We start from the raw sequence: 17,860 nt of genomic DNA on the forward strand, positions 1-17,860 counted from the left end.
CTCTAATACTAAAAAAGTACAACTCATAGGTGCATGATGCAATCAGCACATTCTAAGAAAGTAAAACTTTTCACTTTTCATTCTACAGATTTCAATAAATGACTCCAAAAAAAAAAACATACTAATTACTAACAGCTTTAGATTAAAAGAGCATAATCGATACATGTGCAAACGATCAGTTTCCAGCATATAAAAAACAGGCAGCCAACTCTTACAAGGCTTTTGAGATGATACTGTCAACTCCAGACCATAGTAGGCACTCTTAATGTATACTTTACATGAAATGCTTTAACACACATTCCCCAGTTTTTCTAAAAGTCCAAAGAGCAAATTAAATCTTAATAAAGAAAAAGAATTGCTTTGGCATTTGGCTGTTTTCTTGCTCTTAGAATTGTTTCAGCATTGTGAGGACACAGGAAAAAGCAACATAATTTCTGGCAAATTGAGTGTTTTTCTGAGTCAATCATGGAACAACTTGTCCAAAAAAAAAAAAAAAAAAAAAAAAAGGAAAGAAAGAGACAGGTCTCTGAAAAGTGTTAACTTATAGAGATTAGGAAATATAATCCAGAAGGAAAGGGGAAGGGTTCTGTACCTGTAGATTGACATTACTCCGCATTACAGACACTGCTCTGATAACTGTAAACAATGTGAAAACTAACAAAAACCAAAAGATTTGACAGGTTTTGCAGAGAAGAACTGTGTGATGTAAAGTGAGGCAATTTTACACCCTGAGCAACAAGGAAAAAGTGTCATTAGTTAAGGCTGCTATTATTGATTTCTGACCACTAGAGGGCAGAAGATACCAAAACACACAGAATTCAAGTCCTGTTTGAATTTTCATCAAAATGCAACGCGTTTTCTTACAATAAGCTTATGCTAGAGAGGTCAACCGAACCAGAGTTTACAGCTACATATTTGTTGGTCTTTCAATTAAGTTTTAGAAAGCATGTGCTGTAATGAAAGACAAGGTTGGCTTCAGAAGTCAATCATAGCAGCTGTAAGGATTTACAATAGCAGTTTGTCTAAATTTCAACCACTGACATTTTTCTGCATTCATATTAATGAATGCATGAATTAATGAGCTGTCTTCTGCAAGGGGGTCAACTAAATTTAAAAAAAAAAAAAAAAAAAATATATATATATATATATATATATATATATATATATATATATATATATATATGTATATAAAGGAAAAGAATAGCTGTTTTTTTCACTCTATACCAAATTCAATAGTGTAATTATAAATTTTTTATATATATTATTTGAATATATTTAAAGTAAAAAAATACCACATTAAATTCTGATAAGTTTTAAGCTTTTTCTATATGTTTCTGATCCCATGTGGAGCTGTACTGGCACACTCTTTCTGTAGATGTCTGACGCTCGCTTTGCTCCGTTGTTTGGCTCCAATTTTCCTCCTCCTTACTTGTGTCCTCCTTTCAGGTTGCGTATGTAGTCTTTAATGGTGTTTTCGATGTTGGGAACAGCATAATTTTGAGCTGCATACATCCCTGTACACGTGCCTATGGCAACGCCTAGCAGCGCTGAAGAGCGAAGTCTAGCAACAACGTACCCAGCAAGAAAACCCTTCAAGAAAGGAGAAGCCAGCAGACTGCCCCCCTAGAGAGAGGAAGAGAAATGAGACCCGGTCTGGTGTTTTGATATATACCTCGACCTATAATTTTATAACTTAACTCTCAACAAAATTCAAGGCAAAGTAAACTATGCTCTCTCTCCATATATACTAATACTACTAATAATAATAATATTTGATTTGTGAGCCTTACTGGAGGAACTCCAGCCTGTATCTCATCTTCTACCCGTTTCTGAATGTCCTCCAACTGGTCTTTTAACTCCACGAGATCCTTGAGTTGACCCAGTGGACTCTACAAAAACATGTAGGCACAGAGACAAGCAAACAGGTTAGTGGAGGCATCCAGAGTTTTCTAAAACATGGAGTGTATCTAAAAATAAAACATTTGAACTTCCTGTATTATGACCAAGCACAGCAAACGCTCTGACAATGAACTTGAAAATCCACTGAAAATATATGTTCTAAAATCATTTGGGCATATGATGGATTTTCTTTCAGAGACTCTGTTGTCTGAGTTTTAGTTTCAGTTTTGTTTTACCTTAACAGGTGACTGCAGATTATCCATTTCCAATAAGAGAAAGTACACCATATAAACTAAAAAGAAAACACATACTAAGATGGTTTTTGCTAATACTTGCAATCGTGAACAGGCAATTTCCACATTTGGAACTAAATATTAAATTGGTTTTATCTTATTACCCCTTATTAGTTAAGTTGCCTTTAGGCTTATATTTCCTCGTGTTTCCCCGAGCTCTGTGTAAAAACACACTGCATTCCACAAACCAGGTAAAACGGGTAACTTATACAACAGTGACCCTATGCCGATGGTAGTAAAATAAACAAAAAGCATAGAGAACATGTTGGAACAGATACTTGTCTCTTAAAACCATTCCCATATATCCGTTGCCCTAAGCAGGCATGACACCTTTTAGAGAACAGTAACATTATTTTCGACAGGTTACTAAGCTAACTGTTTTCTTTTAGCTTATTTAATAGTAGAAATATTTCATTTTAAGCGCTGTGGGTCGTGTTTTCGTTGTTTGCTAACTGACAGTCTCAAGGTGAACAGACCTTCCAAATCTAGTCCTTCCCGTCAACGTTATTTTAGCAGCTAGCAAAACGTTTACTGTTATGAAATTAACAGTCTCTTTATTTTCAGCTTATTGACAGTGCTATGGATTTGGTTGAATACACGACAAATGTATTTCCTGTTTGCTAATTTCATTCGGTTAAACGGAAAGTAAGCTAACGGTTTAGCTAGTTACCTCTAGGACGCTACACTTGTTTTACGTAGTGACACCCCAAGCTGAAGCTGACAGCTAATGCTGAGTGACAGCTCAAGTTAAAATGAACGCCTATCCACTATTCAAAGTTGGCTTAACATTAAAACTTGGAGACACACCTTGTCATTAGCCATCTTTCCAGTCCGTTGATGCACCTCTTCTTCTTGTTCTCGTAGATTTGCTTAAAAATGACGTCTACTGCCCTCCACTGGTGTATTCACAGACCACTCTTCTTCTTCTTCTTTCGGCTACTCCCTTTAGGAGGCAGAAGATCCTCCTTTCAGATCATCTGTTTCAATGATCTCACCCTATCAAACCAGCTTTCTCCTTTACTGCATCTATTAGTCTAACCTGTGGTTTTCATTTTTTTACTCCTGCCTGGCAGCTCCATATTCAGCTCCAATGCTCCTGGCTTTGGTTCCCATCCACCTGGTCTCCTGCAGGCACAATACATTCTCATTCCTTGTCTTCATCAGCCAGGCAGGTCTTTCTTTACCAGTGTCATGCCAAAAAGGGGATTGCTGATGTTTATTTGTGGGGGGGGGGGGGGTTTTATGTCTAATATATTTATTTATATTGATAAATAGGCTGTAGTCAACAGGATTTATGTCAAGGATATATATGATGTAAAGAAATGGCATGTTTTGCAATGACTCTACCTATTGTACTTAATGCTTTCACATTTTCCTCTATCACACCAAACCTGTTGCACATCACAATATCATAAATCTTCTCTGTGGTCTTCCTCTTTTCCTTCTGCCTGACACCTCCATATTCAACACCCTTTATTCAATATATCCACTATATCTCCTCTGCACATGTCCAACCCATCTCATTGTTTCCCCTCTAACTTGATCTCCAAAGCCCTCGACCTGAGCTGTCCCTCTGACAGAATTATTTCTAATCCTGTCCACTCTGGTCACTGCCAAAGAAAGTCTGAGCATCTATGACCGTGCCACCTCCAGCTCAACCTTCTGTTTTTTGTTAGTGCCACTGTCTCCAAAACATGCTACATAGCAGGTCCTACTACCATGTTGCAAATATTTCTTTTCACTCTTGCTGCTATCCTTTTCTCACCAATCACTCCTGACACTCCACCCACTTCACCCTGTCTGCACTCTCTTCTTCACCTCTCTTCTGCACTGCCCGTTTCTTTGGATAGTTGACCTCAGGTATTTAAACATGCAGAACAGTTTGTATCCACCTCAAATGCCCCTGTCCTTAGTCTGTCTTCCACATTATAGTGAATTCACTTAAATATCTTTATTGAATTGTTATGTTATATATATATTTTTTTATTTGTGCTGCCGTCTTGGGCAGATCTCTTTTGACAAAGAAGTTTTTAATTTCAATGAAACTTTTTTACCTGGATAAAAAAAAAGCATTTATAACAGTCACTTTGACAGAACATGACTGCAACTTCTACCTTTTGACAGGAATGTTATTTCTGGCTCAAGATGACTTGATATCACCCGTGAAAGATATGTTTGAGATTTCTTGGGCAGATCATAGGCTAATAAGTCAATTACAGCAGTTTAAATACTGGCAATCATTTTTTGGGCAAATACCAGAACCCACTTTCTTCAGAATTTGTGACAGCCTGATAAGTTTCATTAAGGTGAAATACGAATAAAGGAAGCAATTAATTACCCTGCTATTTCTGATCATGCAAAAAAAAAAAATAATAATAATAATGATATGCTATGTTTGAACACTGTGATAATTGGGGAGACTTCAAAAACAATTTAACCAAAACATAACTCACATGGTCACAATGGGCTCATTACTTTAATTGTCCTCTTTCATCTCTCACTCTGAAACCTCTTTAATTCCAAGTTCCAGTTTGGCTTTTGCAATGCAGAGCAGTCCCCCCCCCCCACCACCACACACACATTATGATGCTGAAATACTAATATAATATACTGATATAATAATATAATAGAACAGATCCAAATTATGGGAAAAACGAAAGTGAAAAGAAAATGAACAAGAGTTCAGATAAATAATTAGCTAGGCAAAGGGATAGAGGATCAGAGAAACAGAAACAGAGATGCTCATTATCTCTCATTTGTAATCATCAGTGCATCCCACAGAAGCAGGGAATAAACATTGTAGGGATAGTGCAAGATAAGTATTTTCCCATAGATGTATAACATTGAAGTCTAAGTCATTACATCAAGTGAATCGGATTTAAACCCTTGTGTGATTTATTTTTTTCTTGCTGAGAGCATGACTCCCCACAAGTGTGTCTTTCCAGAGACTGTGGAAGTGAGAGTGAATGGCAGAGCCCCGAGTCACAGGAGGTGAGAAAGAGATTGAGAAAGATGGCAAGAGAAAGCATTTAAGACCTACTAGAGAACTTGAGTTATTCCCATCTGATGTAGAGGCAAAAGGAGACAAAAAGGGCGAAACTGCAAAATGAAACTATTCATTTAAAAAGATTAATCTTGCCAAAACATAAATTTCTACTTTTTAGACGCTACTGGCTGGCTCCTTTTTGTTTCTCCGAAGGGGCTTATAGGTATTTAATCCTCATGCTCAGGCAGGACAGAGAGTCCATTAACTTTTCCTTGTTTTGGGTTATTGCAGGACCAACCTGATATGGACCACAGTATTTAATGGTCAGTTCAAGCTGGACATAACACAGTCTGCATAGTTTTGCATGAGATGAAAGACTGGCCTCGCACTCCCCTGGACTGCAGGTGTTTAAGACTTGGAAGGAGCGATGGAGGTAAGGCGTCTGTGATCTTCAGTGCTGTTGATGGTTCAGGGGGCGTATTGATTTTGGCTGAGGCATGTTTGGCTGACTAATCTTTGGACGCCTCTGTACTGGAAAGGTCACGGAAGCTTAGGGTGCAATCATTACAGAGATGAGCTTCAGGGAAATGTGTATTCATATACTGTACCACGAATATCAGGGACAGATCGTAGATTTATGTTTGAGTTATCATTTTTAGTTTAGGTAGTCATTGTAATGTCATGAGATGCAGCTCGCCCAAAATAACCTTTGAAACAGTAATAAATTTGCCTATTTTCCAACTAGAAAAAAACAATAAATAATTTGGACTTTTATAGCTTTGTGACTAAAGCTTCATTTATTATTCAACAAGCCCAGCGGAACATTTTCTCTTGCATAATGAATGTGGTTTGTGTTAATACTCCAAACAGCAATAGCATGGGTTGTTTGAGCAGATGTAGTCATTATAATTTAAAGGATGGAGAAGTAAGCCCTGCATACACTGGCTTTGAGATGTCGAGGCAGTCATTTTTTTCCCGATGTGATTAAAGAACTCATTTAAAATGTATTTTATAGTCAAAGCACTGTATGTGTTACTGTCTGTTAGTTATTTTCTTCATTGGGAATAAAGCAGGAAAACCCCAAGAAATGTTTACTCCATGATTTACTGAAACTTAATGAAGCAAATGGTTTTCATAAGCAATCTTGAGTAAATATGAGCTTCTCTGAAGGGCACATAAATTCTTTAATTTCAGAAGCTTCTTCACAGCAAATATGTGTTCCTCAAATGGGATGACATCTTCTGATAATCAGGGTATGAAATACTGTATGAGCTTCTAAAAGCATCTCTTTGGGATAACTTGCCAGCAGCATACCCTTTATGATTTATGTTTTTATTTGCTCCTTCATATCTTGTAAGTTGTTGTGTTGTTATGAAACAGGTACTCAGTGTGAATGTGGCAATATAAGGAATTGTTTCTTAGAAGAAATGTGCTTGAAACATTGAAAGTTTTATCACAGAGTGTATAAAACTCATCTCCTGCTGCTCCTTGTGTGAGGAGCACTGAGTTATGGTTTCACAACCTGAGCTCCGCTTCGAGAGTGTTATGGCTAAAGCAGCGTGGTACTGACTCTATGCTGCTTTTGCACTACCATGTTGGATGTTATCAAGGATCACAGTGCATAAATTGGTTCTTTCTATTGTGCTGCACGGCACTATACAAAAGACAGAAAAAATGTACTTAACAAGCAAAGTTTTTCGGTTAATGCTTTGTGCTTTAACCTAGTCGCAGCCTGGGATCACTTTTGATCCACTTTAATAGAAATAAAGTGTTTCATCAGTCAGACACCTTTGTAGTGTAGCAGCTAATGTGATGCTTTTCCCCCAAGGCTAAAGCCTAAAAGCCTTTCAGCAAGGTGCAGTGGTTTTGTGGGCCCCTCTTCATCCGAGTTCCCTCATTAACCTCAGTGCTCAGTATTCAGCCCGCGTCTCCACTGATGGCTCCTAGCCGAGAAAAATGTGAGTGAAGGAAACAGAGCTGCAGAGGGACTGAGACTGCTTCACAAATATTCTTGACTCAGCATTGTTTAAATGCAATGAGGTGTCACAAAAAAAATTATCAGCCTTGAAAATAACACAGAATGAGTTCAAAAATAACACAGAAATGAATGGAAGCTAGGTAGTATTAGCTTTTCATGTCTAGTAAGGGCGAGTTTTCTAAACCTTTGAGAAAACAGAAGAGAAGGTCAAACTTTATTGACTGTGAGGCTGTGTGATTTAATATACACTGATTTTTTTCAGGCTGCATGTCAACATTTGTGTGGACAGCCCAGGCTCCTTGCTGTAGCAACCACCAGGATGAGGTATAAGTCAAGTCAAAGTTTATTTCTATAGCACATTTTAAACAACCTCAGTTGACCAAAGTGCTGTAAAGTTTCAGGAAATATGCAATTATATGTGTAAGAGTCACCAAATCAAACAATAAAGATACACTAAAACTCAAATAAAACAAGGAAATAAGACTGTGTTTGCATAATAAAAGCCAGAATACTCTGCTCGACTAGTCAAAAAAGCAAGCGAGAAGAAATAGTGTTTTCTAAAGTGCTTAAAATGATTGAGAGACTGGGCAGCTCTTATGTAAAGAGTTAAGTTGTTCCAAAGATTAAGAGCCACCACTCAAATCACTATCGCCTCTGTTTTCAAGCCTGGATCTAGGAATGTCCGAGAGGAGCTGTTTTGTAGAACTCAGTACTCTCTTAGGATTGCAGGGTTTTAAAGTTTCTATTAAGAAAGGGGTACCAAACCACTGAGACTCCTAAAAACAACTAATCAAATTTTAGACTGGATCCTGTGTAAGGAGGCCAGTATAGGTAGAAGCGTTTACACCATTTCTTTGGATAAAGGATAATCTTGATGATTGGATTGGCGGTATAAAGTAATCCATGTATGAAATGAGCCTGATAACTTTCTATACAGCAATGTAGAAAACTGAGTATTCTTCAAAAGCAAATTTTATAATACACTTACTAAGCCAACTGTACAGCTCTGACATATGGCTTGCTGTAAGTTCTTTTTTTTCCAAAAAACACTGAATCTTAATTTTAATCTTTAATTATATCTCTATGGAGTGTCTGAGGAACATTATGCAGTGCATCTAAATAACAGATGATACAATGATGTCATTATTTTTTTTTTTATTCATGAAAGGTGTGGAAGTGCTTTTCCCCCAGATCGGCAGTAATAGTAACATTAGTTCTAACCGGGACTGAAAAATGAAAGAAACTCATAACATCCATCTGGACATTGGAATTTGGGGAGTCATCAAACCTCCACTGTGTTTGGACCTTTTTAATGGAAGTATCCAACAAATATTATGACCTGTTGTGTGATACAGACTGTCCAAGACGTTTGCAACAAAACAGCACTTGTGATGGTTACTAATGATCTTCTTACGGCATCTAACAGGGGATGTGTTTCTATACTTGCTCTGCTAGGCCTCCATCCACCATTTAATACCACTGCTCATAACATAAAACTGAGATAACAATGCACTGCTTGTATTCAATTAAATTAAATGAGTCGTATCTGTCTGTTAGATTTAATAGATTCCAGTTTATTCATCCAAATGGCTCTGTGCTGTGACCAATACTTTCTTTCCTTATCCAATATTATTAGAAGACATTGCAAAAAAATTAACTGCTATTCAGATAGTACTCAACTACATTTGTCTATTAAGCCAGACGACAGAAAGTAAAGTACAGGCATGTCTTCAAAACAGGCCTGGCCTGTAACTTTCTTCTCCTAAATTTGGACAAACCTGAAGTTATTGTATTCTGTGCTAAAAATGTTAAAAATGTATTGTTTAATCTGGTACACTTTGATCAGCACATATGTGCGTCAATGGACACATTAAACACATATGTAGGACTGCTCTCTGCCATCTGCACAATATTTATAAATATCCTAGAAAGAAAATTAGAAACGTCCTGTCCTGCATTTCTTTATGTTGAGGCTGGAGTATTGTAATTCATTATTAGCTTCTCTTCTATGTCTTGAAAGCTCAGACAAAATCACATCTCATCTTTAAACCATATTGTCCCAATAGAACACTTAACTCTCAGACTGCAGGCTTACTTGTGGTTCCTAGAGTTTCTAAAAGTTGAATGAGAGCCAGGCTGCAGCTATCAGGTCCATCTCCTGTGGAACCAGCTCCTAGTTTGGATTCATGAGATAGAAATCTTCTTTTTTTTAAGGCTAGGCTTAAAACTTTCCTTTCTGAGAAAGATTAAAATTAGGGCTGGATCCATGAGACCCTAAATCATCCACTAGTTGTTCTGCAATTGTATTAGGCTGCTGGGGAACATCCCATGATACACTGAGCATTTTTGCTCCACTCCCATCGTTCCCCTCCATGTGTATATATTAAAAATCACCTGTGCATGTCATTGAATTTTGTGTTCTCCATCCTAGAGTTTGCTTTTTGACCTCTCTTTCTAAGCTTTTCTTTTCTTTGTTCTCTTTCCTTTCACTCTCCACCAGTCAAGGCAGATGGCTGTCCTTCCCTGAGCCTGTTTCTGCAGGAAGTTTTTTCCTGTCGAAAGGGAGTTCTTCCTTTCCACTGTTGCCAAGTGCTTGCTCATGAAAAGCCTCTGTTTGTTGGGGTTGTCTCTCTTACACTTTAGCTTACCATGAAAAAGAAAATGACATTTTGGAGCTGTTGCTTTGAGTTGGTGCTATGTAAACAAAAATGTATTAAAATGAGCTAATTGTTTTAGTGTGTGAAATTCTAGTCTTTTAGTCTGTGAGTTAGCACTTTGTAGCAGAATTGGTAGTTAGTTCATAACTTAGCACTCTGCCCTCTTACAAAAAAACTGACATAGCAGGGCCCAAAGGTTTAAAAAAATATGGAATCAAAAACCTAATGGTTGACTTCATGGTGGCAGAATCCATCTTTTATACAATCTTTGGCTCTGACTAAGGAATTGTATCAAATCTAGACTAAACCAGTACACATTTTCTTTGACAGCACCCTGAATTCCTCCCATGCACAAAATAAAAAAAATCCGAACACCCTCACAGCCTTATATATTTCTCGCTATTTTATTATTTATTTTTAAGTGGCACCCCAATCATATTTTTGTATAATAAGCAGAGACTGCATGTGTTGTCATTCTTTGGCAGACTCCCAGCATTAACACTAACCACAGAAATGGAAGTCAGTGCATGCAATTAAAATGAACTGTTTTTATTTCAGTGAAGCAAAGTGCTCTGGCTATCCACCACTAATCACTTCAATGTGTAGATGGTGTGTGAGACAGAACTTGCATTGCTTATATTATGGGGAGCTGCCTCCCCTTTTTTGGAACAAGAAAGCAAGTTTCTGTATTGCAGCTCATTAAATTTTAGGGTGAAGACATCTATAGATTAATGGAATATAGTATAGACTTAGGGATTCATGGTAAATGGCCTGTATTTATATAGCGCTTTACTAGTCCCTAAGGACCCCAAAGCGCTTTACATATCCAGTCATCCACCCATTCACACACTGATGATGGCAAGCTACATTGTAGCCACAGCCACCCTGGGGCGCACTGACAGAGGCGAGGCTGCCGAACACTGGCACCACCGGACCCTCTGACCACCACCAGTAGGCAACGGGTGAAGTGTCTTGCCCAAGGACACAACGACCGAGACTGTCCAAGCCGGGGCTCGAACCGGCAACCTTCCAATTACAAGGCGAACTCCCAACGCTTGAGCCACAATCGCCCCGATCAGTACTAGCACACAGGAATAACTGAAAGGAAATTAATACAAGTGAGTGCAATGTCCTGTAACTGGAAGTAGAACCGATTGTGTGTGTCTGTGTGTGTGTCAGTACAGTATGCATGAGTTTACCCAGATGCCAATTAAAGTTTTTAAGCTCTGTTGCTTCTCTGGCACAATGACACAACCAAAGGTAAGGAAAGAGAGGTACTGCAGCCTCACTGCACCACTCTGCTGTGATGCACCAAGGGGGATGTTTGTGCGTGCGTATGTCTGCATGTTTGAGTGCAGTCAGAGGTACATGTGTCATAAATCAGTGGAAAGATAAACAACTGAAAAACCTGTAAATACTCAAGTGTGTGCGGTGGGAAGAAAATGAAGAAAGACAATGCAGAACTGGAGGTGTAGGCAGCAAAAGAGTGTGACACAAGTGGAGAGAGCTGACAGGTTAAAAGAAGAAAACACTGATATTTCATAGTGTGAGGCAATTGCCAAAACAAGTGGAAAGAGAAAGGATTGAAGGGATAAAAAGAGGTTTAAGATTAAGAAAAAGGCTGAATAATGTTTATTGGATAAACACAGATGTGTCTGTTCCTCCTGTCGTCAGAGTCTATTGATAACGGCGTATGCTTTACAGAGGGGTCTTTCCTCCCTCTATGACTATGAATCAGCTTCACCTCAACTCTGTCCATCCCCTCTCTTTCTACCTCTTTCAGTGTTCTTTTCAACCCCTCCTCTTCCCCTCCCTTCTCCTGTTCCTCACACTCACGCTCTCACACGGGGGATGCCTGAATCGGTGGAAGTCCTGATCAGTGTTGTCGGAGTCCCTCGTCTGCTGAGGGCAGAGCCCAAACCCAGTCTAACCCAGATCAGAAAATACTGAAGATCTCTGCAATATCATGAGAAGGAGAAGCACTTGAAAGAGGATTTCTTGCAGCCGATGGACATTTGTCAAAAGTGTTGAAGACAGGGACAGTCTCATTTTATAACCAGAGAGGTATGGTGAGAATGAAAGCTGTTTGTTGATTATTTTGAGGAATGCAAAGCTTCAAACTGGGATTTTGTGTTTAAGTCATTAAAGACACTGACAGAAGAGGATCCACCAGAGCGGAATATTTATAGCAAACCACATTGGAAGAAAAAAAAAACTCACATTTTTATAATTGCAGAGAAATAAGTGTATTTATTTTTCAGCATGTGCAAATTGAGTTAAAATTTGAGTGTACGGGATGCAGCTGAATTAAGAGTTGTTTTAACCTATTGGCTGAGGATCAACAAGCTAATTGATTTTTTTTTTTGCAAGAGTGGAAGACCACTGAACCAGTTGCCCAACCAACCAGCCATGGAGTTACGAGGAATACGCGGGATAGTAGGTGGCCAGGACACAAAGTGTCAGGGGTTAGGTTTTGGCTATCCAGTCACCGGGATTCCAACCAGCTCCGTAATAACAGCCGTGCAGCAGCAGGACTACTCAGCCAGTGTCTGGCTTCGCAGGAGGGATAAACTGGAGCATGTAAGTTCTGATACTGGAGATGAGGTATTAGACACAGCTGAAAGAAGAGTGAAGTCTTAAGTAGAATTTAATAAGAATAGTTAAAAACATGTTGTGTTTTTCATATCCACTGGGACATGTTCTCACCCTCTGACCCTTGGTTAAGCCTTTCAGAACATGTAATTTCAAAAATGGGATAAAATGGAAGAGAAGAATTTTAACATATGAATGTCTTTTAGTGTTCAACTATTACAGACTGATAGAATGAGGGTGGTGTCACTAAATTATGATAATATTTGAGTGGAAACTGTTTCCAATGAATGCACACCCAGATTGTAGGGTGTGGGCTGGAGTGTTAACAAGAAGAGGCTGCTGTGGAGACTGGACAGAAAAATATCTATTTATATAAATCTGAGATAAAATGTTGAGACAGTGGACTGTTTGGTGGCCATAATGCAGAGACAAAATTCAGAATACAATGCAAAGCTGAAACACTAAATAATTAATTTATTGATGGAATTCGAATTATTTGGATAAGTGCAGCTCCTTATGTCTGATTAATAGAAATCTAAATTAAATTAATTACTTTGTTTTTTGTTATTAGCAACAAAAGGAATTTAAGTTAAGCAGAGGGAAAATTGATTGTTTATTATAAGGAAATGCTCATAATGAAAACATATATAGACCTGCTGTACGTTCATAAAATATTTGTCATGTCACATTTAAATTGTGTTGAGTAACTTCTTTTTTTGTTAACCATGCCCTCTTTCAGTACTGTAGGTTACAATGATCTACATTAAAATGTATCCTTATAGCAAATGTAAATTTGTGTAAAAACGAATACAGAAAAGGGTCTGATATTAATGAATCTGCTGAGCAACTTCAACTGTAAACTACTGCTTCTATAACACATCAACTTAAGTTTCTAAATTTTGCATGCTGAGGGGAATTTTGTGTTGTAAGTGAAGGAATAAGCTGAATTTTGCTTTATATGCAGCAACGCTTTTCTTTTATACCTTTGTGATGTTCAACAGTTACTTTTGTTTTCTATTAGAAAGGAGTTTCTATTAGAAACATCCTCAGGAGACTCGCTGCTCCGACGTAAACTGAATCAACATTCTGTGAAGGCCTTCCAGGTGTAGAGATTTAGCGTCAAGGAAAGGAATGGAAGAGGTGTGTGTGCTGAATATTTGATGCTGGAGGGGAACAGTGCCACGTCCAGAGAACTGCTGCTAAGTCTGTCTGCATAACTAACTAGAATGATGAAGCAGCCTGTCCCCTTTCTGCACACCCACACACATCTACAGAGGCACTGAATCACACAGATACATGCACACGCATGCTGTAAGTCTGTTTTTACAGGCCGACAGAGCACACACAAAAGCACTCAGAGGCCAGCAAGTTGGCCGTCAAGCCTGAAAACAGAAAAGACATTTTGCATTTTAATAAACTACCAAGCAGACATGCAGATAAACACACACTCATTCACTCTATGCATTATTCAAAACAAATTATAGCTTGAAGGACAAAAGCAAACTTTACAGTGTACAGTGATTTTATTTTCTGTAATTGCATAACATTAAGTCTGCCTCTTTCTATCTACATCTAATGTAAATGATGTGTTGGCAACATTTGACAGATATGATTTCTCATTCGAGTCGAGAACAAACCCGTTATTGTTTTATAATGAGATTTTCTTTAACTGATGGAGCTTGACTTTACATTTAAGAGCAAGAGTTTTCCTGCTGACAGCGATGACAAATGTGGTGTAAGTTCAAGGAGAGATAAGAAGTTGGATACTGAGAGCCTTAGGGACACAGAGTGCCAGTCACAGTGATGTGATTCAAGTCACATCTTTAGCATATTTTCAAACTCCAAGAAGGTTTTTTTACTCATTCCAAGTGAAGTCATCAATCTACGAAATCAAAGACTGATTACAGCCTCATGTTTTCACCTGGTCACGTTGTAACTTGGAATATGAATATTCTGCAGTTGTCCAAAAGTCCACTTAAAACATATACAAAAACTGAAATCTGTGAACATTTTGGCACGATCCTCAAAACAGCACGGATCAGTTCAGTATGTATGATAAAATTTCATTCCTTGCTACGTTTTGAAAGTATGATAGTGCTGCATTTGGATTAAACATCATCTTCTGTCCTTATTTGACCAATCTCATGCAATTCATTGAACATATTTTACTGCTCATCCGAGCGCATCACCTTGCTCTTAGTTATTACTCGGTAGCTATGCATATGTGTTTTCTCTTACACTACTCTTTTCCTCTTGTCTGTGCTGAGTCATTGATTTTGTAACAGATGAGTTTGCTGCGGTTGCTTTCATTAAATTATGCAAGTTTAAAGAGTACATTACTAAAGATGGGATCTTGATATAGTACGCAGTGGAGCTACTTTTGCTTCTCATCCTGATGTAGTTTAATTTCTAACATTGCCAAACAAAATACAAATCATGCAAATAAACAAATCAGTCAGCAAATAATCTGAATGATTATCAGCTGAAGAAGGTGCTTGGTGCTCTATCCAGCTTTCTGCTTTGTAGATCCTCTATTGTTTGTTGATTGACTACATGCATTTTTTCACGAGTACATAGAATTTCAGAATCATAGACTAAGTAGTTGAAAAATATCTTTTTTGTTTCTTGTTGTAGTAGACAGGTGTGGCTGTTCTGCACCTTGTAGTCACACTCATTCGTCTATCTGGTTTCAGGTGCACATCCCTGCACCTAGGGAGGTGAAATGCCATTTAAAGTTTCTCTTACAGCAGTTACTGGATCTTCTGTGTTCACTGTGTGCTCATAAGACAGTCTTAAAGAAGATGAATCAGCAGCTGAGAGCCAGGGCAGGAGGCTAACTGTGAATGAAAGATAGCCAAACCTCCAGGAGGAATTTTAAGAATTGGCAGCTGAAAGTACAGCTGGCTCCACACGCTGATTGCATTTTCAATTTCATAGTGGCAGTGCTGATGTATAGACCCATATCTGTGGTGTTATTGGTCAAACTATATGGGGCCTAGGGGACTTCTAGCCTCTTATGTAAGTTTATTTGTTATTGTTCTTGGCTGGTGACCCAGCGTTCTGTGTTTTGGACTTTTGAATCTTAGTATTAATCTTAGGCTACGTTCCCACTGCAGGTCTTAATGCTCAAATCCGATTTTTTTGTCTGCTTGTTCAAATAAAATGTGATAGCAAACGCGCTCTAGTGTGAACCCTCAAAGCGGCCCGCATGCGCAAAAGAAGACGCTCTGTTTAGACCCAGACCAAACGGTATTGTTTGACTGATGGCCCTTAATATAAAGACTTGTTTTGGACTGTATATTTCCCAATTTAGCTTTAAGTTGTAAAGTTATTTTGTTATTTACATACAGTCTAATAATTGTTCTTATTGCTGTTTTAGAGAGGAGCGGTGCTTCAAAGGATAGTTGCAGATTTCTGTCAGAATCTGCAGATTATACAGTGCAAATAAAATGTTCACGTTTCTCCAACGCTGTCTTCCAAACAGCTTCACTGACATCTACAGTGGATGGCCAGGAAGCGTTCACGATGTCTTCTCGGGCGCTTCTCCGGCGCTGATAATTGGCGTATGTCTTGTGTCAGTGACGTAAAAGACGGATTTAATGCGACATGACCGTTCAAACAGCAGTCGCTTTCTAAAACGTCAGATATGTATCGGATTCAGTACCACATACGAAAGTGACCCAGATCGGATTGGAAAATATCGGATTTGTGCCGTTCACACTGTCATACCGTGATCGGATATGGGTCACATAGGGTCAAAAAAGTCGGATTTGATGCGCTTTCGCCTGCAGTGTGAACGTAGCCTTAGAATATTAAGCTGATTTCTGGATGTTATTATGTTGGGTTTTCCTGTTTAGTCACTTTAGGGTCATCAGCTTATTGTCCCGTTTTCTTAGTCTTGTCACTGTGTTTCGTTCTTTAGTGTTCTCCTCCTGTGTTCTTACACTCACCTTTATGTTTTGTCCTTAGCGTTGTCCATGTTAGGTCTGCCATGTTTCCATGTTTGTTGCCCTCTGTGTCTCTCGCCCTCTCTTTTTTATCCCAGTCATGCCTCTGTGTTCTGTCTGTGTGTTCATCCTTGTCTCCCCTGTCTGTCATGCGCTCCCATGTTTGTTTATCCCCATCCTGGTGTCAAGCCATGTCCTTGTCTGAGTCTTGGTATGTGTGCTACTTGTCTCATGTGCATTGTGTTCAGTTTTGCTCTCCCTGTCTCATTATGTGGAAATTTGTTCCTGTGGTGTTTCCATGTGTTTCCACTTCCCTCATCATCCCTCGGTGTCTATATTGTCTCTGTTTTCCTCCATCCTTTGCCAAAGCCCCTCTTCACCTACCCCTGTGTTTCCATGTTCCTACTTTTCCAGGCTTTCATGATTAATTCCTCATTCATTTTGGTTTTCTTATTTCGTTCTGTTTTGACAATCAGGCTGAATAAATGGCTCGCCTTTTGTTAAAGTTCATTGCTGCCTACGTTGTCTGCATTTGGGTCCTCACTCTCCGCTCCACACGGTCTGCTGCCTGCAGATTGTGACATTATTATGTTTATTTCTTTTTTTTTCCCCTATCCCTCTCATTTGCTATTTTTGTGGGCTGGGCGAGTGAAGATGATGAAACTCAGGGAAAATATTTATTTGCCTCAAATGAATAAGAAAGTTGGATTGATTTCTCAGTGCACATTAGTCAAAGTATGAAATATTATTAGACATATATCTTATGATGAACTTTTTTATCTGGAAGTGATGAATGATGGTGTTAATCGGTTGAAGAATGAGGGGTAGGAAGATTACACTCAGGTTTTGACACGTCCATCTGTAACACAAGTTCACCCTGGAAGTGGGAAATGTAGATGTAGTGACAAGGTAGAAATATTTTTAGCTGTGTGAAAATTTCTGGAAATCAATTTGAGAAGCTGTCTATGAAGTGAATAACAACTTATGATTATTTATGATAAACCTCCAGATTTAATACATAATAAATAAAGTTATATATGTGAAACATTTATACTGCTTAACTAATTTATTAGACCACCACCCAGTGTAATGATCTGCCACAGCTGTTCTAAATCACCAATATTTTTAATTACCAAAAATCACTTTTACATTTTTATTTCATTTGTTTATTAAGATGCCAAATTACACTTACTTGCATGTCACTAACAGAAAATAAATGTTTTAATAGTTAAAACTTATGCTTGATCTGACTTCTTAGAGAGTCCAGAGTCCAGGCTCAAATTTGAGTATAAAAATGAGAATTCAGCAACTTTTAGTTTATGTAATTTTGTAATTTTAAAATGTAATTTGAAGTTTAGTCTTTTAGTTAAAGATGTTTTGACTCATTTTTTAAAACATTTGTATTTTCTTGTTCTTAAGAACGGTGTTCTAATACATTTATTTTAAGCACTTGAAGGAAACCAGAGTAAAACCTATTATTTCCATTGCCTTGCAAGGTGGAACTGTTT

At 38.2% G+C, this 17,860-nt stretch overlaps 2 protein-coding genes and 1 long non-coding RNA gene across 5 annotated transcripts in view; 1 reads left to right on the plus strand and 2 right to left on the minus strand.

The window, feature by feature from the left end:
- srbd1 (S1 RNA binding domain 1) overlaps positions 1 to 17,860 on the minus strand; it is a 116,301-nt gene that overhangs the window by 82,212 nt on the left and 16,229 nt on the right. The window lies entirely within an intron of this gene.
- LOC113035569 (SLC35A4 upstream open reading frame protein-like) lies at positions 1,320 to 3,144 on the minus strand. The gene is made up of 3 exons (XM_026191221.2): positions 3,000 to 3,144; positions 1,791 to 1,889; positions 1,320 to 1,623 (listed from the first exon to the last, which is right to left on the minus strand). Exons 1-3 carry the CDS (start codon positions 3,012 to 3,014, stop codon positions 1,426 to 1,428), a joined length of 312 nt encoding a protein of 103 aa, XP_026047006.1. The 5' UTR covers positions 3,015 to 3,144; the 3' UTR covers positions 1,320 to 1,425.
- On the plus strand, positions 3,437 to 16,209 carry LOC145419707 (uncharacterized). Of its 3 annotated transcripts, none has more exons than XR_013901034.1 (5): positions 3,437 to 5,183; positions 5,470 to 5,611; positions 7,419 to 7,480; positions 8,325 to 11,877; positions 12,184 to 16,209. It is a non-coding gene; the product is annotated as an uncharacterized LOC145419707 (long non-coding RNA). The 3 variants fall into 3 exon arrangements; XR_013901033.1 differs by having other exon boundaries at positions 9,657 to 11,877; XR_013901032.1 differs by lacking the exons at positions 3,437 to 5,183; positions 5,470 to 5,611; positions 7,419 to 7,480 and having other exon boundaries at positions 7,960 to 11,877.

Source organism: Astatotilapia calliptera, chromosome 13 (genome assembly GCF_964374335.1).
Source record: "Astatotilapia calliptera chromosome 13, fAstCal68.1, whole genome shotgun sequence".
Taxonomy (NCBI): Eukaryota; Metazoa; Chordata; class Actinopteri; order Cichliformes; family Cichlidae; genus Astatotilapia; species Astatotilapia calliptera.